At 44.6% G+C, this 14,426-nt stretch overlaps 1 protein-coding gene across 1 annotated transcript; it reads right to left on the bottom strand.

Annotated features, from left to right (window-relative positions):
• Positions 1-5,663: 5,663 nt before the first annotated feature.
• Positions 5,664-13,528, bottom strand: LOC144888611 (uncharacterized). Its single transcript, XM_078767175.1, has 2 exons — positions 13,243-13,528; positions 5,664-6,117 (listed from the first exon to the last, which is right to left on the bottom strand). The coding sequence occupies exons 1-2, from the start codon at positions 13,474-13,476 to the stop codon at positions 5,842-5,844; spliced, it is 510 nt and encodes a 169-aa protein (XP_078623301.1). The 5' UTR covers positions 13,477-13,528; the 3' UTR covers positions 5,664-5,841.
• Between the last annotated feature and the right edge of the window lie 898 nt (positions 13,529-14,426).

Raw genomic sequence — 14,426 nt, 5'->3', positions numbered from 1 at the left:
TCGACTAGCTTGGATTTTTGCACCTTCATGGTACCATTCTCGACTAGCTTGGATTTTTTCACTTTCATGGTTCCATTCTCGACGAGCTTGGATTTTTGCACCTTCATGGTTCCATTCTCGACGAGCTTGGATTTTTGCACCTTCATGGTTCCATTTTCGACGAGCTTGGATTTTTGCACCTTCATGGTACCATTCTCGACTCGCTTGGATTTTTTCACCTTCATGGTTCCATTCTCGACTCGCTTGGATTTTTGCACCTTCATGGTTCCATTCTCGACGAGCTTGGATTTTTGCACCTTCATGGTTCCATTCTCGACTATCTTGGATTTTTTCACCTTCATGGTTCCATTCTCGACGAGCTTGGATTTTTTCACCTTGATGGTACCATTCTCGACGAGCTTGGATTTTTGCACCTTCATGGTACCATTCTCAACTAGCTTGGATTTTTGCACCTCCATGGTACCATTCTGGATTAGCTTGGATTTTTGCACCTTCATGGTACCATTCTCGACTAGCTTGGATTTTTGCACCTTCATGGTACCATTCTCGACTAGCTTGGATTTTTGCACCTCCATGGTACCATTCTGGATTAGCTTGGATTTTTGCACCTTCATGGTACCATTCTCGACTAGCTTGGATTTTTGCACCTTCATGGTACCATTCTCGACTAGCTTGGATTTTTGCACCTCCATGGTACCATTCTGGATTAGCTTGGATTTTTGCACCTTCATGGTTCCATTCTCGACGAGCTTGGATTTTTGCACCTTCATGGTACCATTCTCGACGAGCTTGGATTTTTGCACCTTCATGGTTCCATTCTCGACTAGCTTGGATTTTTTCACTTTCATGGTACCATTCTCGACTAGCTTGGATTTTTGCACCTTCATGGTTCCATTCTCGACTAGCTTGGATTTTTGCACCTTCATGGTTCCATTCTCGACTAGCTTGGATTTTTGCACCTTCATGGTTCCATTCTCGACTAGCTTGGATTTTTGCACCTTCATGGTACCATTCTCGACTCGCTTGGATTTTCTCACCTTCATGGTTCCATTCTCGACGAGCTTGGATTTTTTCACCTACATGGTTCCATTCTCGACTAGCTTGGATTTTTGCACCTTCATGGTTCCATTCTCGACTCGCTTGGATTTTTGCACCTTCATGGTTCCATTCTAGACTAGGTTAGATTTTTTTCACCTTCATGGTTCCATTCTCGACGAGCTTGGATTTTTGCACCTTCATGGTTCCATTCTAGACTAGCTTAGATTTTTTCACCTTCATGGTACCATTCTCGACGAGCTTGGATTTTTGCACCTTCATGGTTCCATTCTCGACTAGCTTGGATTTTTGCACCTTCATGGTTCCATTCTCGACTAGCTTGGATTTTTGCACCTTCATGGTTCCATTCTAGACTAGCTTAGATTTTTTCACCTTCATGGTACTATTCTCGACTAGTTTGGATTTTTGCACCTTCATGGTTCCATTCTAGACTAGCTTAGATTTTTTCACCTTCATGGTACCATTCTCGACTCGCTTGGATTTTTTCACTTTCATGGTTCCATTCTCGACTGGCTTGGATTTTTGCACCTTCATGGGACCATTCTCGACTCGCTTGGATTTTTTCACTTTCATGGTTCCATTCTCGACGAGCTTGGATTTTTTCACCTTCATGGTTCCATTCTCGACTAGCTTGGATTTTTGCACCTTCATGGTTCCATTCTCGACTAGCTTGGATTTTTCACCTTCATGGTATCATTCGAGATTAGCTTGGATTTTTGCACCTTCATGGTACCATTCTCGACTAGCTTGGATTTTTGCACCTTCATGGTACCATTCTCCACTATCTTGGATTTTTTCACCTTCATGGTTCCATTCTCGACTATCTTGGATTTTTGCACCTTCATGGTTCCATTCTCGACTAGCTTAGATTTTGCACCTTCATGGTATCATTCAAGATTAGCTTGGATTTTTGCACCTTCATGGTTCCATTCTCGACTAGCTTGGATTTTTGCACCTTCATGGTACCATTCTCCACTATCTTGGATTTTTTCACCTTCATGGTTCCATTCTCGACTATCTTGGATTTTTGCACCTTCATGGTTCCATTCTCGACTCGCTTGGATTTTTGCACCTTCATGGTTCCATTCTAGACTAGCTTAGATTTTTTTCACCTTCATGGTTCCATTCTCGACTAGCTTGGATTTTTGCACTTTCATGGTTCCATTCTCGACTAGCTTGGATTTTTGCACCTTCATGGTTCCATTCTCGACTAGCTTGGATTTTTGCACCTTCATGGTTCCATTCTAGACTAGCTAAGATTTTTGCACCTTCATGGTTCCATTCTCGACTCGCTTGGATTTTTTCACCTTCATGGTTCCATTCTCGACTAGCTTGGATTTTTGCACCTTCATGGTTCCATTCTCGACTAGCTTGGATTTTTGCACCTTCATGGTATCATTCGAGATTAGCTTGGATTTTTGCACCTTCATGGTACCATTCTCGACTAGCTTGGATTTTTGCACCTTCATGGTTCCATTCTCGACTAGCTTGGATTTTTGCACCTTCATGGTTCCATTCTCCACTATCTTGGATTTTTTCACCTTCATGGTTCCATTCTCGACTATCTTGGATTTTTGCACCTTCATGGTTCCATTCTCGACTCGCTTGGATTTTTGCACCTTCATGGTTCCATTCTAGACTAGCTTAGATTTTTTTCACCTTCATGGTTCCATTCTCGACTAGCTTGGATTTTTGCACTTTCATGGTTCCATTCTAGACTAGCTTGGATTTTTGCACCTTCATGGTTCCATTCTAGACTAGCTTGGATTTTTGCACTTTCATGGTTCCATTCTAGACTAGCTTGGATTTTTGCACCTTCATGGTTCCATTCTAGACTCGCTTGGATTTTTGCACTTTCATGGTTCCATTCTCGACTAGCTTGGATTTTTGCACCTTCATGGTTCCATTCTCGACTAGCTTGGATTTTTGCACCTTCATGGTATCATTGATGTTGAGCAACGATAGGCATTCATCGGTGACTGTGTGCCATCACTTGTTGCAGGTTCTGTGCTTTACTGTGACATAGCTTTGTTCTGTAGTGCATCAGTCTTTGATCCATTAGCTTTTCCTATCCCTTTGACTTTAGTTGGTCAGCTGGAGGTGCATCTTAAGCTCTTGTGGATTGTTGTGTCAATGTACTTTTCTTTCGTGAACATCCATTCCTTGAAGAAATTGCTGACCAAACTCTCACCATGCTCATGTGATGTCTCAGAATCCCAAAACTAGTTCATTAAATGCAATCATCTCTGACGGCAAAGACCTCAAAGTTGGCATGTTGAGATCAAAGGTATCACAATTAAATTCGGTGATGCAGCTATCCACATATTAGACCTTTTGATGTGATTCTCAGGTTAGCGCTGGCATACAGGGAAGCTGTTACTCTGTTCACAAAGTCGACATTATTAGTGTGAGTCAGAAACATCTTCACATTCTTCACCAACCAGTTTTCATTTTGGACCCTTTGTTCATGGTCATTTCTATCCACAGATCTACAGGCAGTCAGAAATACGGTTTTCCCCATAATGGATTGTGCAAACAGTCCCTGGTGTATGATGTACTTGCCTTTTTCGTCAGGCAGACAGGACATCTCTATCCTGAAGTGCAATAGCCACTTCCTATACTTGTCATTGTTGTAGATTTGTAGACATGGCAACATCATCCAGACAGAGGCTTTGAATGCATCCCAGTCCTGCATTTTCAAGGCATGGATACTTATCGTCAGTATTTCTTACATGTTCATAAAGCTCAGCCAAAACTTTGTCATGGAATTATATGATACCTCAACTGATTCAAATAATCTGTCAACGAATGCTGAGAAATCTCTGTCTGATTCTTTTTTGCGACCGCATTGGGTTTTGTTGATGGCTTCAGCACGGAAAGAATTTGTAATATTATTTTGTGGTAAAAAATTTTGTGGTATTCCTTGAGATCCATTAACTATAAAATAGACAAAAAAACAATCTTTTTAGGCCACTTATGGTCTGGCAGGGCCAATATATATATATATATTGTTGCGGATCTTCGAAGCCCGTTCCCGTTACAAAGGGGAGATTAAAACCCTTTTTTCCCCTGGGTCTTCGAAACCACGAGACCGAGTCGCCACTTCCGGGCAAACGTGGAAAAGGGTTTCGGGACAACTTCGCACGTACCTTTGGTACCCACGCCGCAGCGGAAGCGGGGTTCGAGTCTCGCACGAGCCATACTTAATTGAGTACGCCCGAGCGGAATGCGTATCATGTGACTCATGCTGTTACTTCTATATTGCATTGGAACCCGATTAGAGCGGTTTATTCGTACCATGCGAAGCCAATGATGGAAAAGACAGGACGGTCAAATCAGAAGAAAGAACAGGATTTATTTACACTATACACAATGATTGGTAGAAGGAACGGGACACAGGACAGAACTTAGTCAGTCTTATACTTATGCCCAGACAATGGGCCCACTCACATACACGGGGAGATGGAGGAAGGATGTTCGCGCGCCAAACGCGCCTGCTTCGGTCGCTCTGGGAACAGCTCGGCGTGGCCCTCTGGCGGTCACAGCACATATCCCGGCGAAGGTAGGCAGGAAGGAAAATCCTCAGCGCGGGTCGTTCTTTACAGCGCGCGATTAATACTGCACGGAGCGCGGGGAGCAGGGAAAAGTTCGTATACAACGAGGTTCATGGGCGATACGACTCAATTCGAAGCAATCTCACGCGCGTTCTCAACTCCTCTCGTCTCCTGGGCTCATCTGACTCATCTGAGGCAGGGGGCTCTGAGCAGGGTTTTATGGCCCCTCCCCAGAGTCTCACTCGAATGTTCCAAACCCCGCCTCTGCCGCAGTGGTCAGCCACTCCCCTCGAGCCCTGATTGACGGCTCGGGCTTACCGATGGCTCCACCTGCCCCGCCTTCCTTCGGCCTCGGTTGACTTGTTCAGGCCTGCCGCGTGATATTTCAGCGCCAATACCAAACCAAAGCGCCATAAGGACACCTAATTTTCACTGGCCTACTAAACGCAAAACTAAACACAGGAAAAGGACTACGCTTACATTTACTAAGAAATAACTGAACTATCGCGAGGCTACATGTTGTGGTGTAACGAACTAAGAGGGGAAATTAACCTTTATTACAAAACCGCAACAATACATATATATATATATATATATATATATATATATATATATATATATATATATATATATATATATATTCTGGTGGCGGCCATATTGGATTTTGGTACGTCGCCAAAAATGCAAGCATTTTTGAGAGGTAACCGCCATCCATTTTGTGCAGAACCCTTCAATTGTATGGAGACCACCTTAAACCTTGGCTCCTGCATTGTCATGGGACCTACACATTGATCGCCTACTAGATGGGACCAAAACCGGTATACATAATGATAACTCAAAAAGTTGTGGATGGATTCCTACTAAACTAGGTAGATGAGTTGGTAAGGTGACAAGAACAAGCTGATTAGATTTTGGTTCAGGTCCGGATCCAGATCTGGCCTGTCAGTGGGATACAAAACGTAAACGGTTCAGCCAGGTGGAGGTATGTGTGCTCTACCAGTTCCCGTTATAGTTCGATAATTATCAAACAGGTGTAAGAACTGCAATATTGTTAGTCAGCAGTAAAATTTAATAGAAAAACACCGTTTATTCCTTTATCACAAATTCCCAATTGAAGACCAACGAAGGGGAAAGACCTTGAGATGAGATATTGTGTAACATTCCTCAGCTTTACAAAGGAAGGCACAAACACCGAGTAGAGCATGAGTCTGACATTTGACCTCCATACGGTTCAGGCTGCTCTGGCGGTCGCCGGTTTCCGCGGCCCCATCGGGGGAGGCCCGGACGACGACCCGTCCGGCCTTGCACCCTCGGGGAAGGTCAGACTCTCGTACAATGAGTGGAGTCTGCGAGTGGAGGCATGCACCCCAGAGGTCTCTCCCACCAGTACCAGGACGCTCACCAGCCGCCGTAGCTCGAGCCGGGCCTGCTCCAGCACATGTGTGGCCTGATCTGTTTCCATGGCAGCAGGCAGAAGGTCGCACGTGTTACACAGGTTTTCGGTTTCCTGATGGAGGCAGAAATCACAGGGAAACATAAGAAGCTTGGACAGTTCATTGGAAAACGTGCACAGGTGGTGAAGGAAGAGAAGTCATCATCCCTTTAAAATTATTAACATTATAACACTTCGTGAGGAAGGAGTTTCCGTTTTAGGGCCTTTGTAAACATTTAGTAATAAATAATAATAATAATAAAACAATTCTTCATCCCAAAAATCCTCCATTAGGCCCCCCCCCTCCCCTTTGTCTTTGCTCTGATGACGCGTTAACGCCTGAAACGTCAGCCTCTTTCCACGGCAGTGGGCATACCTCAATCAACGTGTTGGCAATTCCACTCATATTACCTGTTCCTCACAAATAGACACAGAGGGAGAGGCAGTGCAAGCGGTTCTGTCTGCATTTCCAGTCTAAAGTCTAAATGTCTGAATGATCTAAAGGAGTCTTAAGGGCCTTCACTGTTCGGGCCCAAACGCCATGTTGCGGAACGCTTCCAATCAGTGATGATCCTTTCACAAAATAATCCTTTCTGATGTTTCATCTGCATTGTTGGTAAAACGTCCATTCGTGACCTCTCATGCGTTGGTATCTTAGCATTACAACCAAATGATCCTTTTGAACACTTGGGTCATGTCACCTCTCTTGGGTCGACCATTCAGCAAGTGCATGTCCAATCTCTTAAAGCCAGGAAGGATCATGGCTGATAGTGAGACTGAAAAGCTTGAGTGACAGAACTTCTTGGGGAGGATTGTTGAGAAAGTAGATGGGAGGGTTGTCCAGTCGATCTTTTCGGAGAGACATAGAAAGAGTGTGAGATTTGCCAGGATTGCAAGACATGTTCCACTTGTTTGACCAGTCTGTGATATTGTCCAGGTCTGCAGAGAGTGAGGAGGCTGCTGCCTGTAGATGAGTTGATGATGATGAGGTGAGGCCAGGTGAGGAGTTGGGCACAAAAGGCACCAGAAATGCACAGTACACTTAATAAGGCATTTGAAAGGAATCATCACGGTCAGTTTGGCCAGAGCGGGCCATGACTGAAGAGTGGTCTGTAGGGCCCGAGAGAGGGTCAGAACACCTGAACGATGGTACCATGCGCACCAGCGGGCGGCCATTGAGAGAGACTCGCCATGCAAGAGGATGATCCCGGAGCTGATGAACCCCATATCCATGCATGAGGATGATCCCGGAGGTGATGAACCCCATGTACGTGCATGAGGATGATCCCGGAGGTGATGAACCCCATGTCCGTGCATGAGGATGGTCCCAGAGGTGATGAACCCCATGTACGTGTATGCGCACGAAAGTTAGTTGGATTTCGATGGACAAGAAGACATTTGTTTTGTCGCTCCCCGAGTGGGATCTTGAGTGAATATGCATCGCCATTCCATCTCATTGCTATCCTTTCGTCTCGTCTCCTGCCCGTTGCCAGTATATTTCAAAGATGCCAAGTTAAATGGTTGTGCCTCTTTAATTGGGAAAAGTCTTCTTTTTTGGTTGAGGATAAACAAGCTTTTCACTGCAGAAATTGAGCACCTTGTTCATGGGCAATATGCAGATCCTCAAAAGTGCTCCTTTCATGGGGATAAATCTTCTCGTATATGAATAAAATTAATGTTATTTTCATCATTTGTTTTAGGAAAGAAATACAGCACTCACATTTGCTCACTCAATTTCATTGAATGTTTAGTCTCGCGATGCTCCTTTCTGCCACTAAGCAGATGCAAAAACAGGGCATGGGAGAGAGAGAAAGAGAAAGAGAAAGAGAAAGTCATAGAGACAGACAGACAGAGAGAGACAGAGACACAGTGGGTGAAAGGTCGGTGGTGAGTCCGGTTTGACGGTGCACACACTGGTCCATCATGTTCATCCAGTCATCAGTCCTGTCCTTCAGTCCTGAAGGGAATGCGAGAGTATTGCAATGCCCATGTCTGCGTGTCTGTCTGTGTCCACGTCCATATATTTACGCTTTAAAAAGGTCTTTCCCTCCAACCGCTTGTCCGATCGATGCGAAACTCTAAACATATTTTATTGCCAACTTCGACGTCATATATCACATAGTATGGCAGCCATATTGGATTGAAGGGGAAAAAATTGGACATAATTTTCTTATGAAAGAAAATTATGAAAAATTTCTTATGAAAGAAAATTATGAAAAACTGCCGAACGAAAAAAATGTAATATATTTTAATAAATTGAGAATTATTTTTTTTATTGAATATATGAATATATAGGGTGATAACGCTGAAGTGGTATTCTGTTCCACCTTCTGAAGTTGTCGGCTGTGAGGACTGTTATAAATACAAAATATATATTGTACCATTTTCATAAACATGCATTTTTTATCAAATAAAATACCGTATAAAATACATTGTAAAAATGTATCTTTTGTTTGGTATACTAGACTTTTGCATGTGTTGGTGAAAGGAGAAATGTCTATTATTGTGTGTGTGTGAGTCATTGGTTGTAATATCTCCATAATTTGGGTTTTAGAAGGTGGAATGGAATCCATCCCCGCTTGCTTATTGATTAGGATTGCGATTAGTAGGATTGTAGTAGGATTGCGATTCATGTGCTGAGTTGTAAAGTTGTGTTGTTCTCAGTGTTTTGTTCCAAGGGCTCTTTTCATAATTGTCACTGAGCCCTGTGCAGCCTCCAACTGTATTTCTTTTGTGGTAATGTTCCCAGAAATGGTTTTTAAGTTATCTGTAAGGTTCATCTTCATCATTCCCGTTGCCCCAATTGCCACTGGTACAATTTCGGCACTTCAGCTTCCAGGATGTTTTCACTTAATTCTTAACGTCTTGGTATTTGGTCATTTTCTTCATTACTGCATTATTTCGGCCAAAATCGCTGGATACTGATATCTCAATCGGCAATGCTGTCTTTTCCTTTTTTCTTCCTGAGTACAATGTCCGGTCACAATGCTTTGTCTCCTATGTTCACGCTGGATGGGATCATCAGGTCATACGTGAGCATTATGTCCTTGTTTTCAATGATTGCTTTTGGTTCATGTTCCCATGAGTTTTGTGGAACTGGGATATTGAAATTTCTGCAGATGTGCCAGTGGATTACTCTACATACCTTGTTGATTACTCTACATATGTTGTTGTGCCTTGGGGTATACAGCTGTTCTGACATGAGTTTTTTACATCCCAATAGGAGGTGACTCGGAGGTGACTCGTGCTTTCTGTTTCCATCTTGCAGGACCTGCAACATATGTGTACATATTTGTGTGTGTGTGTGTGTGTGTGTATGTCAGTATGTGTGCATATTAAATGTGTATGTGTCTGTTTGCATGTGCATATTGTTTACGGCCCAGTCACCAGAGGAGAGGGTATTGCATTTGAGTCCGTTTGTTTGTTTGTCTGTCTGTTTGTCCGCACAGAATAAATATGATTAACCGTTGGTCGGATTGACCGGAAATTTTCACCATAGGTGCACCTCCAGCTGTACAATTTTTCAATGATAATTATGACGTCATAGGGCACGTGGTGCAGGCGCCATCTTGGAAAAACCGAAAAACTTTGCACCTCTATAACTCTGAAAGCGCTGAATATAAAAAAAATTGAGACATGGCTCATTGTAAAGAACTCTTCATGGGGAATAACATATGATAATGACGATGTCATAGGTGCCTCCATTATGACGTCATAATTCGACAAGTACAAAACTTCATCTGATCAAGATGAAATTTATTGAGCATCATCTCGCGATAAATTGGTGGCGAAAAAATGATGACGTCATCGGTCACATGTTTCGGACGCCATATTTGTTTTAACACAAAAGCCTTAAAAACCACTGAAAACATGTCCTGGCGAGAGATTGCTCTTTATAGTTGTGCTTGGAAAATGTTGCATTTGCTGTTAAGTCACACCAACAATAACACAAGGATGAAAAAGAATTTTTAGAATAAAAAAGAAAAGAGTTTTAGAATAAAAGGAGAGAAGGAATACGAGGAGAAGAAGGCGTGGACGCATCCTCTTGAGCTTCCATGCTCTGTTTCAAGGAGTGCATATTATCTTACTATAACTCACCAAATGTCCGTCCGTCTGTCTGTCTGTCTGTCTGTCCGTTGGAAGGTACTGCAAAAACCACTGAACCGATCGCAACAATATTTTGGGTGGGTAATCCTGGGATCTCCAGGAGTAAAAGAGGCTATTTAGTTTTTCCAATTTCAGCTTTGGTCTCCAGCATTCTCAGGTTTGGACTCCCGCATAACATTCGCGTTCGCATAACGTTCATTGTGACGATGTTTTCATTGTGACGATGTTGTTTTCCCGGGTGCCGCACAAACGGCTGCACCGATCGCTGCACAGCTGCACCGATCGGACTCAGTGACCTCGGACAAAGACCTTTTATAAGGACACGGGTTGAATCCCTGCTTGAGAGAATTCTAACCCCCTCCCCGCCATCACGGCCGTCCCTCCAACTCACAATCCCACGAGATATGTGGAAAGGACGACTCAAAACCAATATAAATATCATTAAACATCATTCGTATATAAACATCATTAAAAGTAAATAATGACCTCGTCCAAAGTTCAAACGACGTTTAATCTCTACATGAGAGAATTCCACATAGCTATTTGGGCGGTGTATACGCTAACAGATCGCTGTCGCCATCGATCTTGCAAAAGCCGTAACACCTATCGGCTCAAAATCCTTTTAACTGTTGATTTGGTACAGTTACACGTATCGGGAATTTGGTACACGTATTGGGAGTACATATGACATCGCGATTGTGAATGTGACAGCTCTGAGGCATCTTTCGCTTGGCATCGCAGTGACGGCGAGCACCAACATGGCGGCTCTAAGATTAAAATCTGGCTTCAAGCCCCTCACCACCGAAAGCCTTCAACCAGACATTAACACGCCCCTCCCCCTTCATTCCCATTCTTCAAAGCAAAGCGGTAAAAATTGTTGTATCGCCATTATATATGACGAGCAACGGTACCCGCCCTGAAGGGCGGGGCTTCAATTGGGAGGTGCGATTTATTTTAACATCCGTTAAATATCACGCAAATCATCAAAATCTAAACAGTATTTTTAGAATTTCAATAAAAAAACCACATCACTGTGATTTGATGATTTGCTTGTGATATGATTTAACGGATGTTTATATGAATCGTTTAAAATAAAAAAGCCTTCAATTTCTGATATTTTGCCTTTTCATTTGGGCCCCCCAATTGAAGCCCCGCCCCTAGGGCGGGTACCGTTGCTAATATACTTTAATATCGAGATGGGGCATTCTCACCTGATTTTGTCGAGGTAATCAGGACATCTTAACCTTTTCAAACACTTACATTGACGATAAAATGTTGGAAGCTGTGCATGATACCACTTAGAAAATGATCTGACATGAAATGGCAGTGTATTTGCGAATTTTAATCACCAACGATATTTCCTCTTCTTAGCAGACCACCATTAATGGTAAATGGTAAATGTCCCACCTGGCACAGTTCACATCGTCACTTTAGGTTGAGTTCCTGTTTCTACCAATACACACTCAAAAAGATTGCTCTTTTGAGGTGAGAAATCTACGAACCCGTCATCAGAGATGTCGTACCCTGCTCGTGTCCTTTTAAAACGGACATACACAGTAAAGGAGGAATCGGGGTCTTTTGCATGCGAATCCACAGAGGTATTCGTGTTCCCATGACCAACCCACTTTAACCCGCTGTGCGCTGGTCGGTGAAGATTCAACTTCTCTTCTTATACATACTCATAGAGGTATTAGTCTCAGCTGAATTCCCTCACCTATTCATTCGTGGGACCTCCATGTCATGGCCATTGAACTCCTGTTATATATTCCATTGTTGGCGCTATTCTGGGTGATTTTCACGCCATTTTGAGAAGGTACTTGGCGTGTTGATCGATGCATATCCTCGGAGCTTATTAGTCCCTCCACCACCTCACCTTTTCAGCTTAGATTTTCCTTCTTCGTCATCTTTGGTGCAGCTTTACCGACTGACTCGGGTTCTTCTCCATGCTTCGGTGATTCACTTTGTGAGGACTGGTTGAACGCAACGGACTGACTGTCTGTGTCGGCTTCACCTACCTTTCACCCACCTTCTCTCTGCCTCTCTCCCACGCCCTGTTTTTGCATCTGCTTAGTGGCAAAGTTCTGGATTATATAAACTTAGTGAACTTGGCTCCATGCCACTTAGCTTACAAACTTAGCTTGGTCCCACCATTTACACACCCGTGCAAACTGACAATATAAACTCGAACCCCCTGTAATCCCAAAAACATATAACACTAAACTCGAACCCTTTAATCCCAAAAACCTATAACACTAAACTCGAACCCTCTAATCCCAAAAACATATAACACTAAACTCGAACCCTTTAATCCCAAAAACATATAACACTAAACTCGAACCCTTTAATCCCAAAAACCTATAACACTAAACTCGAACCCTCTAATCCCAAAAACATATAACACTAAACTCGAACCCTTTAATCCCAAAAACATATAACACTAAACTCAAACCCTCTAATCCCAAAAACATATAACACTAAACTCCAACCCTTTAATCCCAAAAACATATAACACTAAACTCGAACCCTTTAATCCCAAAAACAAATAACACTAAACTCGAACCCTTTAATCCCATCCATGCACATATCCAGGACAATTTTCACACCTATTGATTTGTAACAAATGTATTATATAATATTATTCATTAAGTCTCGTTGATATGACAGGTTCGTTTTTCTGCATAATAACGAGTTGTCGTTGTCGTCGTAAGAAGGAAACTGTTTTCCTGATTGCTCATGACATGAAGCAGCCTAATTGTGGTTAAACCAACAACCTGTGAAGTACTTATCTGATGGTTTATAGTCGGTCGGGAATCGAACCCACACCAGACAGCTCACAGGTGTATGTGTGCTCCATGCGAGGGACGACGCAATTCGATGGGTCACAGGTAGGTCGTGTTACACCACCAAACGGTTCATCTAATGTGTGATTTACCTGTTCCGGTCGAACGACTGCTCTCGGACACGGATCAATGGGTCCAGAGCAGCCATAACCACCACCACCACCACCATCGTTACCATGAGAAAACTACCGCGTAATGATGGGGGGGTTGCGGGGGGGGGGGGGGGGGGGAGAAAGGAGTGAAAACGCCGCACCTGTACCACTTGTTCCAGTGCATGAGGTTCCGGAGGGTGCTTGTCGAGGTCCAAGCGAATGACCCGTACCTCGCACAGCACAGAGACCATCGCTCGGTGCAGCACACGAGCCCGGAAAACCACGGCTCGTCTCCTCAATAGAGAGCGCCGGGACACGTGGATCCGCGACGCGCGGTCCAGTCCGAACAGGGCGCGCTCCGCCAAGGCGACCATCACGCGATCCAATTCCTCCATGGCTCACGCCAGGTCGCTAATTCCACTCCGTACCAATGGAGGGAGGGCGAGGTCTCTTCATCCCATGGGTGGGGAGGAGGAACGGCCGAGGGAGGGGTCTCCCGGTGTTGGGGTATCAGGGTCTCGCATATTCGCGTGTTTCGATCCTCCCTTCCAGTCTGGCATATTTATAACAGGAGAATAAAAGGCGATCTCAGTTCCGATCCAAAACACGTCTTTCACCGAGTACGGAGATTGAAACCTCGACAAGAGATCCGCATTTAAATAACACTGTAACCCCTCCAAAAACACCACGAGAAGCACTCCCCCCCACCCCCGCCAACACCCCAAAAAACAACAGAAGACGCCCCCCCCCCTTCCCCGAGAGCACCACGAGAACACCCTTCTCCCCCACCTCCCCCCCCACCCCAAAAACACCAGAAGACGCCCCCCCTTCCCCGAGAGCACCACGAGAACACCCTTCTCCCCCACCCCAAAAACACGAGAAGACGACCCCCCCCCCTTTCCCGAGAGCATCACGCAAACACCCTTGTCCCCCCCCCCAAAAAAAAACACGAGAAGACGCCCCCCCCCCATGTTCCCGAGAGAACCATGAGAACAACAACCCCCTCCCCCCAAAAAAACACGAGAAGACGGCCCCCCTTCCCCGGGAGCACCACGAGTACACCCTTCTCCCCCACCTCCCCCCCCAAAAAAACACGAGAAGACGACCCCCCCTTTCCCGAGAGCATCACGCAAACACCCTTGTCCCCCCTCCCCCCAAAAAACACGAGAAGACGCCCCCCCCTTTTCCCGAGAGAAGCATGAGAACACCCACCCCCTCCCCCCCAAAACACATGAGAAGACGCCCCCCCCTTCCCCGGGAGCGCCACGAGAACACCCTTCTCCCCCACCTCCCCCCCCCCAAAACACGAGAAGACGCCCCCCCCCCTTTACTCGAGAGTACCACG

Source organism: Myxine glutinosa, chromosome 13 (genome assembly GCF_964187855.1).
Source record: "Myxine glutinosa chromosome 13, kmMyxGlut1.1, whole genome shotgun sequence".
NCBI lineage: Eukaryota > Metazoa > Chordata > Myxini > Myxiniformes > Myxinidae > Myxine > Myxine glutinosa.
This window is presented reverse-complemented; position numbering and strand designations above follow the sequence as displayed.

Excerpts from the sequence above, each read along its gene's own strand:
- LOC144888611 (XM_078767175.1), bottom strand. The coding sequence starts at position 13,476 with ATGGAGGAATTGGATCGCGTGATGGTCGCCTTGGCGGAGCGCGCCCTG. Across the intron at positions 6,118-13,242 it reads CACTGGAACAAGTGGTACAG|GAAACCGAAAACCTGTGTAA; the intron begins GTGCGGCGTTTT and ends TGCCTCCATCAG.